Source organism: Erpetoichthys calabaricus, chromosome 12 (genome assembly GCF_900747795.2).
Source record: "Erpetoichthys calabaricus chromosome 12, fErpCal1.3, whole genome shotgun sequence".
Classification (NCBI taxonomy): Eukaryota; Metazoa; Chordata; class Cladistia; order Polypteriformes; family Polypteridae; genus Erpetoichthys; species Erpetoichthys calabaricus.
Window position 1 is genome coordinate 86,827,631 of NC_041405.2, and position 18,270 is coordinate 86,845,900.

Below are 18,270 nucleotides of genomic sequence, written 5' to 3' on the forward strand. Positions count from 1 at the left end.
ACAGGCCTGATTGGTGGATTGCTGCAGAGATGGTTGTCCTTCTGGAAGTTTCTCCTCTCTCCACAGAGGACCTCTGGAGCTCTGACAGAGCTCTGACAGAGTGACCAGAGGGTTCTTGGTCACCTCCCTGACTAAGGCCCTTCTCCCCCGATCGCTCAGTTTATAGATGGCCAGCCAGCTTTAGGAAGAGTCCTAGTGGTTTCGAACTTCTTCCACTTACAGATGATGGAGGCCACTGTGCTCATTGGGACCTTCAAAACAGCAGAATTTTTTCTGTAACCTTCCCCCGATTTCTGCCTCGAGACAATCCTGTCTCGGAGGTCTACAGACAATTCCTTTGACTTCATGCTTGGTTTGTGCTTTGACATGAACTGTCAACTGTGGGACCTTATATAGACAGGTTTTGAGCTTCATGGCAAAGGCTTTGAATACTTATGTACATGTGCTTTCTCAATTTTTTTATTTTTAATAAATTTGCAAAAATCTCAAGTAAACGTTGTTCACGTTGTCATTATGGGGTGTTGTGTGTAGAATTCTGAGGAAAAAAATGAATTTAATCCATTTTGGAATAAGGCTGTAAAATAACAAAATGTGGAAAAAAGTGATGCGCTGTGAATACTTTCCGGGTGCACTGTAAATGTTCTTTCTTCATATACCTGACAAAAAAGCTAGCCACAAGTTTATTCACCCTCTGCTTCTTGCATGCCATTCCAAAAATAATTTGAGTTGCTGGTATTTTTTTCTACTGTTTACTGTGTCAATAATCTCATACAACTTTAATGATGCTGAGAGCTGATGACAGAGAATGGGAAAAGTGCAGTCAAAGCACTTTCCCACCCCCATTTCTTTTGCAAATACTGTTCTGATGTTTAGGTTTGCATTCTTATTGAGCTGCAACAAAGTTTTGTCGATAAGTGTTGCACTGGTGGTTATAATAAGTTTCCCAAAATACATTGTGCTCAAATGAGAAAAGAAAGAACACATCCAGTGATATTAAGGGATCAGGGCTTTAGCCATCATGAAGAAGAGAAAAACAACATGCATTTAATTTTATTCTAAAGTCAAATTTCTATAAAATATCTTTAAGATTACACTAAAATAGAAGTTGTATACTTTTTTTAAACAATATTACTATACACATAGACAAATAAGAGACAGACACGGACACACACACAACAGGTGAAACAGAAGACTTTTTAAAAGTATATCTTAATACAAATATTTATTCAGTGCATTGTTCTGTGTATACAACAAATAATAGTAAACAACTGGATGGTACCTGGCAGAATGCCAACTTGTACATACTGTTATTATCCTTGAACAGATTGGAACACAAGATCCAACACTTTAATACACTTAGCCTATATCATGCATCTCTAGCCCAGTTGTTCCAGCTTTCTCCCATGCAACAGATAGGTTCAGAAATGAAACTCTAAATTTGAAACAAGATCCTCCCTGTAACTTGCATCATGATGATATAATGATAATAATAATATTTTGACTAAGGGTAAAGTGTGCCCACAGAAGTAAAGGGTCCTTTTACACACTTTATATTGTACAAGTCCAGTACAAGAAAAGAAAAAAAAAAAAGTGTTCGCTCACTTTTACAAATAAGACATCTCCTATTAGAAAATAAAGCAAAAAAAAAAAAAAAAACAAAACATAAAAAAATGAAAGCCACTGAAAATTTTACAGGATACTTTTGGTATTTTTGTTGTTGCTATTTATGTATAAATACATAATCTGGGGTTCACAATTCATCCATTATATATAAATTAAATAATACAATGAGGATAATAGGGGTGTTTTGTAGTAGTGGTTTTAGTTTGATCATAAGTAAACAATGGCCACACTCAGCCAATGACAGCAAATTAAGCTTTACGGCTTTACAGACTTAGGCATACAACCACTCGTTACTTACAGACAGAGACAAACTACAAGACCAGAATCAAAACAGGGGACAAAAATATGTTCAGAACTGAATTCTAATTTTATTTTCTTTTTTAACTTTTTTTCTTCCTTAAAACCTACAAACACCACCTCCTTTCCTATTCTTTTTCAACTGTAAGTGACAAGAGACTAAACTAGCAACTCTGTTGTGCTCACCTAATCTATCTGTACATTCTTCAGCACTGGCTTCTTTCACACATACTGTGACACATGGAACACAAGGAGTTGTGGGCTCAATAAAGAAAACTATAAAACACACACACACAGAAACAGAAAACTGTCATCAACAACAGGGTGACAAGCACTCAGCAGCAACAGGAAGGAAAATGGCAAAGGAGAATAGAGAATTCTTTAAACATGAAACTCCTTCTTCTAATTCAATCAATCCCTTTAGTTTTTTTTCCTCAGCTCAAGTGACAACGGTCTCTTCACTCATATGAATTTGCTGGACGGATAGCCCTCTTCCAGCAGGAACTGGTACTGTTAACACTGCAGTTACTTGCTTCCTGAAGCACTCAGATGCCAATTAGAACAGAGATGAAATTTTGGATCTTTGATACACTGCCCAGTGGTCTTGAATGATGAACATTTATTCTACATTATCAGGACCTATGAATCCTCGAGTAATGAAACCCAGAAGAACTAATGTGTACTAATGAGAGTGACCTAACAAGGTCAGGTGGCTTTTTTGTCCATTGTTTTGTGTTGTATTCTTCTCTTACAGTATATATTTTGCTTGTTTTTGTCTTCAACCACAGATGAGGAGAGAAGATAAAGAGAGATAGAGACAGAGAAAGAAAGAGACAGAGAGAAGTCTGCTCGTCGTCATGAAGTCAACAGCATCCAGAGGTAAGTTTTGGAGAGGCTCGGTGGGCTCTTCAAGGCCCTGGCTACGTTGATTCATGCTGGCTCACCACTTTACCGCCATTCAACACCGCTGATGCACTTCTGCTCTTTGTGGGAGTACCACTCCCAGATCGTGAGAACTCTGTGAGATCGTGAAGTGAAGGCTCTCTGTACATGGCAACTGCAACGATACAAGAAGGAACAGAAGGAAACAGAAAATGAGCAAGATCAATCACAAAGCATCAGCAAAGTGGCTTAAACCAATTAAGAAACAAACAAGAATCAGGCATGGCGAGGTTTCTTATCCAACGGTTTAGCCTTGATAAAAAGGAAGATTTAGGTGCCTTGCATATATGCTAACCACAGCATGGTGGATACAAGCAAAAGCATAGTAAATAGAAACTTAATTGTCAGTTTTATAGACTACCCTGAAGACTTATTAGTAAAAACTACCATGACCAATAACACTGAAACAAAACAAATCATACTGGAGTGTATACGAACAAAGAGGACAATAAGTGGAAGTCCTTTAGATGGTTGTGACTTTGTTCAATGTACGATACATTAGATCATCGCAAACAACTTTCCATTTCAATGTTTGTATCCATCTCAACTTTGCTAAAAAATACTGCTTTTTTTACATCTGGCAATAAAGCTTTAATGCCTTATTAAAAAATATGCTTGAAAAGTTCCCCGCCATTCATTTGTAAAAAGCTGTTAAAAGTATGCTTCAAAAAGTAGCAAAAAAATATCACGATTAAAAGTAAAAAGTTGTGTGATGAAAAAAGCAGCTGTAATATGAAAACAGCAACATAAAAAATCATAAAAAGTCTGTCAGTCAGTCATTTTCCAACCTGCCATATCCTAGGACAGTGTCACGGGGGTCTGCTGGAGCCAATCCCAGCCAACACAGGGCACAAGGCAGGTACAAATCCCTGGGCAGGGCACACAGACACACACACACACCAAGCACACACTAGGGACAATTTAGGATCGCCAATGCGCCTAACCTGCATGTCTTTGGACTGTGGGAGGAAACTGGAATACCCGGAGGAAACTCACACAGACATGGGGAATCAGATAAAGTTTTAAGTGATTTTTAAAGCTAAAAAAGAAAATACTTAACAAACCAAAAAAAAAAGGTGTCAACTAAAGTACTGTAGCACCCTTTAATCCTACATACTGCTTTAATCTTTTAGTTTCGTCCTTTTCACAGTAATTATAATCTTATCTCAATGAAAAAAAGAAACTCAGTAGGCACAGCTGAGCTGAAAACAAACAAATGTCTCTCACCAGTCCTCCAAATGGATTTCTTACAATCTTAGCCAGGAAATGAGATCCAGAATAAAAGCGATGGATGGATGGTTAAGATATTTAAGAAAATCATTTGTGATCACCTCCCTCCAAAGTAATCTGACTTTATTTATACAAATCCCTCAACTCAGAATGGACTGAGATGTTGCTTTTCATATTTCTTTTTTAAAAGGTTGTCTTCTTTTACTGTCTTCACACCTAGTCAACTACAGTGGGCTCCACAGCCCAAAAATGTGAGGATTAAAATATTTTCCACATGAGGAAAAACAACCTTACCACTGAAGGCAATAATCTCAAAAAACATCATCTCCAACACTAAAGAAATAATTTGAAAGAAATATTCAGTAGAACAGGAAACAGACATTAAAGTGGCAATGCTACAAAGTTATGCTACTGGCAACTCTACATTGTGTGACTATGGGTGTGTGCTTGAGTGGGCTTGGAGATTAACAAGCCTGACAACCAGGTTGGTTCCTACGGTGCAAATGATGACTGCACAGGCATCAGCTCCCTGAGGCGCTGAACTGGAAAAATTGAGTATAAAAAATAAAATAGAATAAAATACCTGTAGAAGGATAGTATGCTATTGAGTTTAATAACATCACCAGCCAAGACATTGTGGGGGCATAAATGTATACAATGATTTATTTGAATAAACACTGATAATCTGTACTTTGTTTTGCATATCAATTTCCTTGTGCAAGGAATTTTAGGCCTGTTTAGTACAATCTTTATTATCAGCCTTGGCTTTTTTTTTTATTTGTCTTTTTAGCAGCTTAGTTGAAAATGCCAGATACCATGTGATTAGCAGATTGTCACACATGTAATTTTATTATAGATTTTATGAGATTCATTACATTATATTTATTTTTACTTGTTCTTTACCCCTAGCAAGATGATCGCAAACTGTTAATAACACAGCACATCGCTATCTTAAATCTTCATCTGCCATGGTAATTGCTTTTCTCTTTTCATTTTTCACAACCTGGCTACTCTATTATGTCACAGCACTACAATCATAAGGAACCTGCATATGCTGTCCAACAGCCTTGTCAGTCACAGCACCTTGTTGTTGTTGGATCCAGTATTGCAAAATAAAGCTAGCTCTTTTCATTGTCTAAAAAGGGACTGATGGCTAACCTTTGAGGATTATTTAACCCCTGGTCTACCAAAATGGATGGATAATTAGACAGTGAGCTAGTGGCTAACCAATAACCCAGAGGGCCTAGGTGGCTTCCTCTCACTTTTAAAAAAAATGTTAATTCAATTTTACTTTTAGAGCCACTGCTCCCATCTTTTCCAGAACATAAATAAAATTGGAAAGATAAAATTGGTAACGAAATATAGATTCTAAGTTAAACATTGGACATAGAATCACAATGGCTTTCTCAACATGCTTATTTCTAAATGGAAGAATAACAAATTTGCAATGAATAAAAGGAATAGTGACATGAATGACTGAAAGGACAGTATGTGCATTGCTTGACGTGTGTAGCTAAGAGTTTCATTTAGCTAGACTAAACCAAGTACAGGAGCCAATTCATTTCACAATATGATTACAATAAAATCAAAAATTAGGGGTTAATAACTTTCACTACTTTTTCAGACTTTTATAACTTGAATGAATCTCTCCAATGCTTCCATCTATCCATCCATCCATTCATTTTTGTAATCTGTTTAATTCAAGGTCATAAGGATCCAGAGTTCCAGTAACATTGGGTGGAAGGCTGGAACCAACCTATTAACCTTTTCAATGCCACAGGTTCACACTGTGGTGTGGTTATGTTGATCAAACACACTTAATAAGGTGTGCACACAGAAAACCAACACAGAGCACAGCACAACTGGAGATCATAAAATAAAATGACATAAAAATAAATAAATTTAAAAAAAAAAACCCTTAAATTGATATTAACTTATGGCCTGCTATTAAGCTCAACATATAACAGTTTGTGTCATGTAATAGCAGGTGTTCAATAGAAAGTGTAGTGCACCTTTAAGAGCACCAGTGGAAACTCTTCTCTTCTAGTCTAACACTTTGTACTTGAGGGTGCCTTTGAATATAATAACAATGATAATAATACATTATTTATATGGTGCCTCTCCCATTCTTAAAGCACTTCACAGAAATTCAGAAATAACAGGGCATATACAAGGGTGGCATGGTGGCGCAGCTTCTAACATCTTACTGCACGTAACTACAGGAGCTTTATATTACAGTCTTATTGTAAATAATAAAGATACCCTACTAAATCTGAGGGCAGCACAGTGGCACAGCGGTAGCGCTGCTGCCTCACAGTAAGGAGACCTGGGTTCGCTTCCCGGGTCCTCCCTGCGTGGAGTTTGCATGTTCTCCCCGTGTCTGCGTGGGTTTCCTCCGGATACTCCGGTTTCCTCCCACAGTCCAAAGACATGCACGTGACATGCATTGCCGATCCTAAATTGTCCCTAGTGTGTGCTTGGTGTGTGTGGGTGTGTGTGTGCTCTGTGGTGGGCTGGCGCTTGCCTGGGGATTTGTTCCTGCCTTGCGCCCTGTGTTGGCTGGGATTGGCTCCAGCAAACCCCCGTGACCCCCTGTAGTTAGGATATAGCGGGTTGGACAATGACTGACTGACTGACAGGGCATATACAACATATGAAACAAGTAATATCTGCATGAAAAAAACATAAAAAAGTAATACAGGATAAGCAAAACATTGAAATCGAGACAATAAACTAGAATAAAATGCAAGAAATATGAATACTACAAGAAAATGTGAACAAATTACATAATTTTGTTTTTGGCATTCTTTTGTTTAATCTTCCAACCCAATACTTTGATACTGTTTTTTTTAGATTCTTGACTGAAAGAGCTTTTTTCCCCACAGTTTAGTTTGTGGTTTAGAGGACACGGCCGACTGGTTGGCATGAATGATTTCATTTTAACAGGCTCTGTCCTTGCTTTATATGACGACAGGTAAATTAAGCTCCCTCTAACATCACTGGACTGGAACAAGAATGTTGAGCAGAGACATAGAACTAAGACTGCATGCTTAATTTGCCGACAGCTAGTAATTGCAACTATGAAGCCATGCTGCGCATCCAAATGACTTTAGATATATTAGTGAGGACTGAAAAATCTATACTTGTCATTTTTTCAAGTGAGAGGCGTCTTCAGTTAGTGAAACAGTATAATGCAGCAAAGAGAATAATTTAAAACTTTGCTTATATTAGTCATTCATTTTCTGACTCTGCTTATTGTGATACTGAAGCCTATCCTAGCAACATCGGGCACACAGCAGCAAAAACATTGTATGACAGGTCTTCTTGGAGCACACAATTTAGCACACCCATGTTCACTTATAGTGGATCAATACAGAACTGCCAGTCAGGCTAACCTGCACGTCTTTAGTCTACGCCGGGAAAATGGAGTACACAGACAAAACCACTCCGGCACAGTAAGAATGTGAAAAATCTACAGTACTTCCTGGGCCAGGTAGTTGTGAGATGTATTTAATAGAGAAAAATTACATGTATGGAAATTTATCATTTATTATAGTTTTATTGATTTTGCTACAAACATAGTAAAATCAATTAAATCAGTATTCATGAATTATATCCAAAAGCTTTCTTCTCTTTTCCTAATTCTAAAAATATTTAATTTTAAAAGATACATTTGGATGAAAAATGCATAACTGACTCATTGTCTGTAAATTTTTACAACTGGTAGAGAATGCAAACAGCAGCTCACAATGTACTTTATGGCTAGACAGCACATTTAAAATCAAAAGCTGCAGTTTTGTCATTTTTGTATTAAAACTTCCTTTTCTGAAATTGGTGTTTAAAGTGGATTTGATGTGTGTCTGTAAAACCAGTTTTCTTGGCTAAAACCCTCACCTCTTATTCACTGTGTGATCCTAAGCCATTCATTTAACATGTCAGAGATCAATTTAAGATACATCAATTCAAGTGTATTTACAATAGTAACTGGCATGTCTATTGGGATAAAAGTTTCAAGAGAAGAAAAACTGCAACGATTTTACTGCTCATGTAAGTTAAAATTCACTTTACTAAAGATAAGTTCTAATTATGTTCACAGTGATGACAGAATGCTTTCTACACCAGAAGAATAGCATTGTTTTCAATCATATATACAGTACATATACACTGTATACACACATATATACATACACATATACACACATATATATACATATACATATATATACATATACAGTATATAGATAGATAGATAGATAGATAGATAGATAGATAGATAGATAGATAGATAGATAGATAGATACTTTATTAATCCCAAGGGGAAATTCACTAATGATAATAATATGATATCTCAAAATAACCTGTTAAATAAGAAAATCTTTAAAATACACAATACCTAAAGACAAAGGCTTTATAACAGCAATTAATTTATTAAATGCTAAAAAAATAAAACTTCCTATAATATTTGCCCTAATTTGTTTCTGAATTTTCAATCCATAGGAGTGCCATCTGCAGACTTGCAGTTTGAAGTGTGAGGAGTCAATTACGATTTACCTTTTAATGGTTTCGGAAGAAAGTGTGCTGCTGGTTTATTTTTCTTCACATGGTTCCCCTTCATAATTTCACCTTCTTTGTTAAGGCCCAAGTACCATCCTCTGCCGGACTGCTGCTGTCTGTAAATCATTGAGGAGTATGTGACATAGTAGTTTTCAAACACTGACTCTTTGAACTTGCATTCTGGTGTGAAATGTTCCTGAAAAAGACAAATAAAAATACAAAATGTAAATTATACCAAAGGATATTTAGTACAAATGTGAGGAGAAGAGGTGTATTGAAAGGCACTGGCAAATACTAAAAATAAAATAAAATACCCATCAACTACTGCAATTATTGACACTGATAAAAAGTGATCTTTGAGAAGAATTTCAGTTTCCAGTATAATTTACTCATTAAAGTAATTCAATTAAATCACATTAATTCACTACTCAATCAATCCATCCACCAGCTTTCTTCAGTAATGTTATGTCACCAATGTAACCTGCCTACTTTTCAATCCCCACATTTAAAGTTTACCAAACATGCTTTAGTTCAACATTGGTATAGTCTTTTCAGAATATTCCTGTAATTCCCTTATTCTTTTGCAGTCAGTTTGCCACACCACACATCCCTCAGCTACTGCTTACTGGTTTAATACTTAAGAAACAAATGCATCATCGAGACAATGGTGTTACTCCTTTACCATAGAAAACATTTAATGGCAAAATTCAGTAAAGGAGGCAAACCAATAAAGCATTTTCTACAATGTGAAAAAAATTACAGTAAAAAACAACTTCATACATGACAAGTACAGGCATGGATAGATACACAGAAGGTGGAGAAGGGATGAAAAGCCATGCTAAACGTTCAACACAAAGTTAAATGTTTTGCTTTTCAATAAGTACAAGAAAAAAGGAACAAAAACAACAAAAAGGTAATGCAATCCCATAAAATACACCTGTTTATCTTCTGAACATAATTATATTGGTAAGAGCCATTGTGGTCTGAAATTGTATCAGTTAAATATGTTCCGTTACAAAATTCTCTGGCCTACTGAAAACAGAAACTAAATAAAGAATAAAGGAGAAAGAGTCATACTATTGGAAATTAAAAGTAAATACTTTATAACATATCTTCGCTGACACGTTTAAAGCTGTATATTGTCCAGTTTCACATTGGAAGTGTATGTATGGTATTGGATGCTTAGAAATAAGTAAAGTAAGTTGACTTCCTAAAAAGGACCCAACACTATGCAAAAAGCCCCAAAGAGAGCTATAAGAGGGTGAAGCTCTGTTGAGACACCAGGGTCATTCAGAAGATCTGTTCACATTTATCCCCGAGCTTGCTGTGGCAGGGTCTTGATTGAGATATCCCACCAATATCTGTGATTAGACACCTACTGTATCTTAAAAGGTCAACAAAATTAAGAGCATCAGAAGACTTAATTTTGTACATATATTTAGAACAACACACCCTTGGGTGGTCCTCTTGTGACATTTCTGTGGCTAACTACATCTACACCTAAAACTGACAAACCACCAGTGGTGCGTGTGACTAACTGAACTTTACTCAAGATGTGACCAGAAACTTAAAGTTATAATGTGGGGATAGCTGCATGCCTAACTCAGTTTTTTTCCTCTCCAAGTGTTAAATAAAATGTATCATATCTATAGTCCAGAATGGATCAAATACTGATTAAGGCAAATGCTTTGTTTTTCAATTTTTTTTTAAATAAATTCATACATTCAATGCGTCTTCCTTAAAATTATTGGAAAACCTGCCATTTTAAATCAAGCTCCTGGAGCTTTTTTCCTTTCTTGTTTTTCTTCTTTAATAAGCCTTTTCACATTGCTGACTCTCTGACTCTTCCTTGAGATAAAACTTGACAGGGTGAGCTTTATACAGTGTGCACTCATTACTTTAAAATATACAGCTATGCCATATCCACAGGCCACTCTGCAATCTAATCAAACACTTTACGGTACTGAAACGTGTTTCTGCTGAAATGGTCATGTCATTACCTTTACACAAAACCTCAAATGACATCACAAAATAGAAGCTTTCACATTAAGCAGACAAATGATCAACCAGTAAATTTCACAAATGACCTGCTCTTCACTGAACAACATAGAAGAAGAGTTTCTTCTAAAGTCAAAAAGACAATAATATGCAATACAATGGGCAGACTTAACATTAATGCTTTACTCATTAAATATGCATTTTCTTTATCTTTCATTGGAAAGTGCTGCTATTTTCATCTTTGACCACAATGTTATGCTAGAAGTGTTATCCTCTTTAATAAAATCCCTATGTGCGTCCAGGTGTCCGTGTGTGTGTGTCTTCTGGTGAAGTGCGCATGCGCGGAACATGGTGCAATGCGCGATATTACTGTCAGAGAAACCAGTATTACCGCGAGAGGAAATTAAAGGTACACAATACAGTGATGCATATTACAGCCATATACAAGCCAGTATTACTGTCAGAAAAAAATTAAAGGCATATTACCGATGCACACGCCTGTATTACTGCCAGAGAAAATTAAAGGTATATTACGGACATACAAGCCAGCGGACGTACAAGACAGTACCTGTATTACTGTCACAGAAAATTAAAGACACACAATACACGGTGGCAGCCCACGAAGAACGGTCAGCTCAACAAGTAAACATCAACAAAAGAAAGGCAGAAAGGTAAAGAAAAATACGACCAACAAACAGAATGAGGTCAAAGTCCCTTGCCATTTAATATAGACTGTTCCTACTAATGTTTATGCACTACTGTTCTAGCGCCCGTTATTGTAACGGGCTTAATGACTAGTATCAGTATAATTTCCTAATTTGTTTGTTCTTTTATGTATTATATCTTAAAATCTGTGTAGCCAGCAGTGCTTATTAGAGAGTTCTATATATGGTACAAATAATGTGAATAGACTGAATTGTTCATTGGTGGTTAAAGGACATCAAAGAATATTGTCTTCAATGTGGAGGAAAATAATTAACCTCTACTGAAGACAATTCAAGTAATTAAAAAATACATTGGAAAATGTTCAAAGTTTATTTCATTACAATGTGACAGCCTTAGTTCTGTAAAACCACTACTTATCTAACTCATGTCTTTCCCCTTCTTTTTCAGTTTGATAATGGAAATCCATCCACACAATACTGATAGTAATTTATTAATGCTGCCCTATAAGTTGACAATGAGAAATTGGAAAAGACTTGTGTAAAGATGAACATTTTATTCATTTTTTGCAACTGCAGATTCTTTTATAATAGCTCCTGCCTTCACTTTGATTCAAATAAGAAAGGCTTATTATTTTTGTAGGTAGCACAGTGAAGTACTAGTTAGCACCGCTGCCTCACGGGAAACCTGTCTCAGATCATGACTTGCTCATGGTCTCTGTGCAGTTTGCACATACTCCCAATATCTATGATCAAATCTCCTAGAGCCCAGGTTTCTTCCAGCATCCCAAATGTTTGCAAGATGGACTAAATGACAGCCCTAAATTTTCTCAATGTCAGTGAGAATGAGTGTTTACAAAAGGGTACCCTGTGATAGACTGGTATACCATACACAACTGGTTTCTGGTTTGCACCCAATGCTGCAATGGTGAGCACAGAAAATGGATTGACGGGTTTAAGGATGATGACTTTTTAATTACATTACAATGTTCCAAAAATTGCAGTCTGACATTTTTTGATTTTTGCCTACCTACTGTATACTGTGAAAAATTAACTGGGATGAAGGCTTAAAGTTATATATTTTAATAATTTGTGTTGTAAAGCTAAGCCATATCAGAGGAAACAAATAGGATCAAATACACATGCTAAAATCACTAAAAGATTTTAAAAATGGCTAAAGCAGAGGTTTATGCTCTGTACTGTTACTTGGCCTGAGTGCAGAGCTCTGTGACAACTACTGGAATATTGTGCCTATATGTTGGGGGCTAATGGGCTGACTACATGCTTGTTGTTTTGTTAAGCAAATTAAAGATGTGTATCGGACTCTACAGTCCAATTTCCAATTGTGATGTTATTGAACATGATATAAAGGTGCAGCCCAGGCTTAACAGGAGAACATGATAATTGCTTTAGTTATGTGATGTGCTTCTTTGCTTCACCAGATCACGTTGTTCTTGTCACTTTCTTCTTTAAAATTACCCACAAATATTTTAACTACAAAGATCATTACACTGTGCAGCTTCTAATCTTATCTAAGGATGGCCTTGCAATAGAGTAGCTGGTTACAATAAGCTACAGCAAACAGAGGGGTAATGCAAATACAGCAATACACATTCAAGCAAAACTTAGTCAATCATTATTCACTGATACAAGTGCAATTTTCTGAACACATTGTGACAAGATTCACTGCCTCTCCACTCTGTATTCAGAAGTATGGCTCAAGGTACCTATGGTCTATAAGTAAAAAACTTTATATGATGACTGAAAAGCATTCATTAGTTTCAATATTTACCAGAGGAAAAGGAAAAGAGAATCTATCAATTTTAGCAAACATTTTGCAAGATTCCAAGAACAATCATCTATAGTATAAACATAGTCAAGTCAGAATTAGGCAATGACAGTGGTAACTGTCAATGAAAAGGTATTAAGTTCATAAAGTGTGAATTATAAATATATTCATATTTCTAATTCTACTGGAACGTATACAATGAGTTTTCAAAGAATGACTCACAATCTAGCTTCAGGATCACTACAAGAAACCACCACAAAAAAATAAACAACACAAAGGCACAACCTGCAACTTCAAAGCCCCTTTGTTTGCATTAGATTTTCAAACCAGTAGCTATTTAACTTAAACATAATGATGAATTAACAGCTCTTCTTGTTCAGCATCCTGAACCCTTTAAACTTGAAATGATGACACAAAGGCAACTTTCCACTTTTGAGATTGTCACTCCATGACAAAGTTTCCTCAGACATGCAGACACAAAGCAGTGTAACAATCAAGTGAAATACATTCACATCCAAATAATTGAGTATTCAGTTCTATAAAGTAGCACTTATAGTAAGTGTAATTGAGAACTGCATGGTGGTCCAGTGCTTGCTTCTGTGTTTAAATGTTTACTTTGAGTGTATTCTGTGTGGAGTATGTGTACTCCCCAAATGGCTTACATGAAGATTGCCTTTGTCATGTTGAAATCATGACTTGCTCTGTCAGCCTCTCAAGGTGTTAACGCCGGGGGTGCTGAACAGATGAAACCTAAAAACATCTCTGCAGGACTCTGACATTGTATCTACACACCACATATGGCAAAGATTCTAAACATCATTGCGCTAGATATATGTACAGTTTGCTTGCTGAGAAATATAGTATGTGTACAAAAGTCCTTGAGTTAATTTAACTGTAAGTATGCATAGATATACTTCTTAGTAGCAGACAATATACCTGTTGATCCCGTATACTAGATGAAATGTTCTTCTGGCACTGATTAAGAGAAAACTGTTTTACTAGTGTGCTAAAATTTTGTAGAATACTTGTGACCAAAAAAAAAACAATAGATGTGAAAATATGTGCATGCAAAAAGAAACAGAAAATTTCATTTTGTGTCAGTGTATTAGTGTATAGACTTCATTTTTGTATACCCGACTCCTGCTCTGAGGTGTTCTGGGTGTACAGGTCTACTTTGAAGTCTCCCTCCTATCAGACTTACAAAAATAAAATGCAATCATGAATTTTTATCAGAAGAAAATGTAAAAAGAGTAGAAAAACTATGAACAAGTTATATTTGCATAAATATATGATAAATATATGATTTCATGCAGCTGCTCTAACAGATAGTGCAAGGGAGCAGGGTGTTTCTCAGAGGTAGGGTGCTAAAATTCCTCAGTCTAGTAGAACTTGGAGTGCTGGGAGGTCCAGCACAAACATCTCCAATTTCATGGAGTCACAGCTTAACCTAGGCAGTGACCTGGAAACAAATAGATGGTACTGTACTTGGAGAAGTTCAAAACAGAGCTCTACCTAATAGGCAGTGCTAGGTATTAACGAACATCTTAATCTGAGAGGTTGCCCCAGACATGGACAGAAAAAATGTCAGAAAAGGACTAAAGATCTTAGAGGTCTGTCTGGGAGCCTTGCTATCCATGGCTACAGGGCATAAGGAGTTTAATCCATAAGAAAGTGGATGGTGAATAATAACTTAGTATTTTCTTTTATCAATTGTACTTTAAAAGCCTCAAAATTAATTTGAAGAATATCCTTCTCACTTACATCGAACCACTTTCATTAGGATTAACAACTTTCTTTCCTTCTTCCCTAGCTTCAAGGGTCAAGCCAGTTGGGGATTCAGGCTGTCAAGCAAGCTAATAATAAGCGGTATTTTATGTCAGTAATTTTACAAGTAAAAGATTACAGGGTTTCACGCAAACAATTGAAAAATAATTTTACTTAATCCCTATAACCTATAAGGAGACTCTAGAAAATGCCAGATAGGTGGATTTTAATATAATACATATGAACTGCATTTTCAAAAATCATCTGAAAATTGCAACACACTTTAAGCACATTTGTGGAGTTGTGACTATGCTTTAACATATGTTAACTTTCAAACCATAGCCTTTATATGAAACATTATTATTTTGATTGATTGGTAATTAATGTATAGTATTGTAAATGACAATGCACTCACTTATCTCAAAGTATATGGTAAATGAGAGTGATAGCAAATGATGGTATGCATCTGAGGTGTACATTCGGAATGTGGAATGAATGCATTTTTACTCTCATGTGGGCAAGAGTTAACAAGTAAAACTGAGAAATGCACAATGACATATTGCATATATATAAGCAAAACACTCCAGTAAAATGTATTAAAATGCAGTTGTTTGTGTATGGAAGGAGATGTCATAGTTGCAGCCAAAGAAGGAGATGGTCTTCAGTTAACATAACGTTAATGAAGTGAGACAGAGACAGACACTGCATTTCATGATGTATTAAGTGACCATTACCTGCACTGATAAAATGTTAGTCTAATAATGTCATGATGCAATCAAACAAAATGAAGATTTGCAACATATTGTTAATACAGAACATCCACAAATGACTGTATTAAAAGTTATCTCACATCAAATATTCAACACCAAAAGCAAAAACACAAATATTCAAAAATGAGTCTCATAAAGAGCAGAACAAAAAAGTTCAGGCAGCAAATGTGCATACATAAACAAATGTACGCTTAGAACAGTGTAGGGGTTGAACTCAGAGAAAAATTTTGTGACTCAGATTTTGCCACAAAATAGCTGATTCCACTATTCCACAGCCCTTATTACAAGATATAGTCATGTTTTTGAGAAAAAAAATGAAATAATGTTATTTCAGTATTGAAAAGAAAAGAAGGTAAAAGACAATGTTTCAGCTGTATAGCCTTCATCATTTGCAAAACGGAAGAATAAAGAGCAGGTAACATATATAGGAAGAGAATGAGGAAACAACGCCAGTGCAGATGAAAGGAGAAATAGTGAGCGTAGGTGTGAAAAGGCTGCTATCAGAGAAGTGAGTGATTGTAAAGTTAGTTGGTCATTAAGACCTGGAGAAATACACGATACAAGGCTGAGAATGAACTTAGCTCTTTTGTTTTTGTTTAACAAGTAATGCTTATTATAATTGTATTTCAAAAATGTGTTTTGCTTTCTAAAAAGAATTAATAATATGATAAAATTGGGCTTTACCCGTCTATTTAACTATAGCGCTAAAAACCTATACTTTGCTTTCGTTGATGTGGGTTATTCATTGTTAATTGTTAATTAAACACAAGTGCAGGATACATTAATGTTTACTGATAAATTACTAGGCAGGGAGAGGATGGCTCAAGAAATGACAGCAGTTGTGCATTACTACAGTATTGTAAGCTATAAATATACACATACACTGTATGTGACAGCTGTCAAATAATGGAAAACTACAGAGATTAATCTTGCTATTAAATATTTAATCTATTAATTTTGCTTTCCACTGCATAAATAATTTACTATATTCATCTCAATTAGACTTTTATTACTGACACTATATCGGTAAAGCTGCTGTTTGTTTTATTTATGACCATTATATAAATAGGTAAGGAAACACTTTTTCCAGAATAAACTGGTGAACTAAAACCTTATTTTGTTTTATGTAATCTTTGATGATGAAAAATTATGATGCCTGAGTAAAACAAAGTCTTTCTAAGTAGTGGTTAGAGATAAAAGATTCTTTACCTGGGACAAAAGGCAATCATTTAAAATCAGTTTACTCAGATATCTGTGAGTCTGGCTTTATTTCAAATCACATATCAGGCACATTAATGGATAACGTTTCTGTAATAAATACTCACCCTGCTGACAGTGATGTGTACTTTATGAACAGATTAGCCAAAGGCTAAACGTTCTAGGCCTAGAGAGATATTTAAAAAGCAATATTATATCAAGGATATGAAAATCACTCTAAAAATTCAGGCAAGTCTTGCTTTTCTTTTACTCCTCTTGCATGACATGTACATGAAAGCTACTTGTACTAACAATCTCAGGAAGAAACTTCATAAAATAGTCTGGTACTTATTCTCAAGCAAAATTTTAGTGTACAGTTCATACTTAATGAACTTTATAAACAATATCACATAATAATTAAACAAAGTAATTCTGATATAGTGATATTTTACCATTACTTATTTATGGTAAACAAACATGGCAAGGGTTGGCTTGTTAGCAAACCAGGCAAGCGGCCATTACTGAGACCTTAAAAAGCTAGTTTTTTTCCCCAGTCTGTGTAGATATCTACATGGGGTTTGCATGCTCTCCCTTTCTTCATAAGGGATTGCTTTTGGGGAATTCTGTATCCAAACACATGTCACAAAAGTACCCATTGAATAAATGTGCTCTTCCAGAAGCATTTAGCACAAGGCAGGAAGCATCCCTGGATAAGGCACCAGTCCATCACAGCGTTTGTCTATACAACATTTATAAAGAACTTGCAAATGGCATGGAGACAGCTGAGGATTCTGTAGTTGCAAGACAGATTTAACTCCTGCAGTTCCATGCCTGTCCCATCTCCAAAAGTAGCGTTTAAGTTGTAAATCCGGCCTTTTGCACTCACAGTTTCATTTGTCATAGAGACACAAGATGGATAAGGTGGATAAGTACATCTTCTCTGCTGAAGGCAGTTAGCATTGTCATCATAGTGGGAGCTGTACCAATGCTACACTGTAACAAGGTTGAATGTTAAAATCTGTTAGACTCTATTAATTTATTGCCCTCAATGAAGAGCAGTCTATCTTTGAAACCATTACAATTGAGATGTATCTGCTTGTATACAACAGATGATAAAGGCAACAACTAAACTACATTCAATTGTTATGAGTATATACAGTATATTCAGCATTACTTAAACTAAAAGTTAACAAGAAATAATTGCCAATTTGTTAATCTATTTTCCATATTAGCTTACGGTTTGCCAGGATTATATGGAAAATATGCTATTCTAGCAACAGTAAGTACAGGATAGCAGCTCACTGTACAGGACACAGTCTCATATCCCTAATCCCAAAAAAATATACTGTAGCAAAAGATATCAGGAAGCAAGGCAAAAACTCATATGGCATCTCACACAAATGTATATGAGCGTGTGTACATGTATGCATATACAGTATGAATA

At 35.7% G+C, this 18,270-nt stretch overlaps 1 protein-coding gene across 8 annotated transcripts in view; it reads right to left on the bottom strand.

Moving 5' to 3' along the window:
* Positions 1–1,193: 1,193 nt before the first annotated feature.
* Positions 1,194–18,270, bottom strand: part of LOC114662380 (fibroblast growth factor 13) — a 400,003-nt gene continuing 382,926 nt past the window's right edge. For all 8 annotated transcript variants that reach the window (XM_028815804.2, XM_028815805.2, XM_051935233.1 and 5 more), the window contains 2 exons: positions 8,644–8,842; positions 1,194–2,977 (listed from right to left, as the gene is read on the bottom strand). In XM_028815804.2, the coding sequence (XP_028671637.1) occupies positions 2,841–2,977; positions 8,644–8,842 (336 nt within the window). In that variant the 3' untranslated portion in view covers positions 1,194–2,840. The remainder of the gene's footprint in view (positions 2,978–8,643; positions 8,843–18,270) is intronic.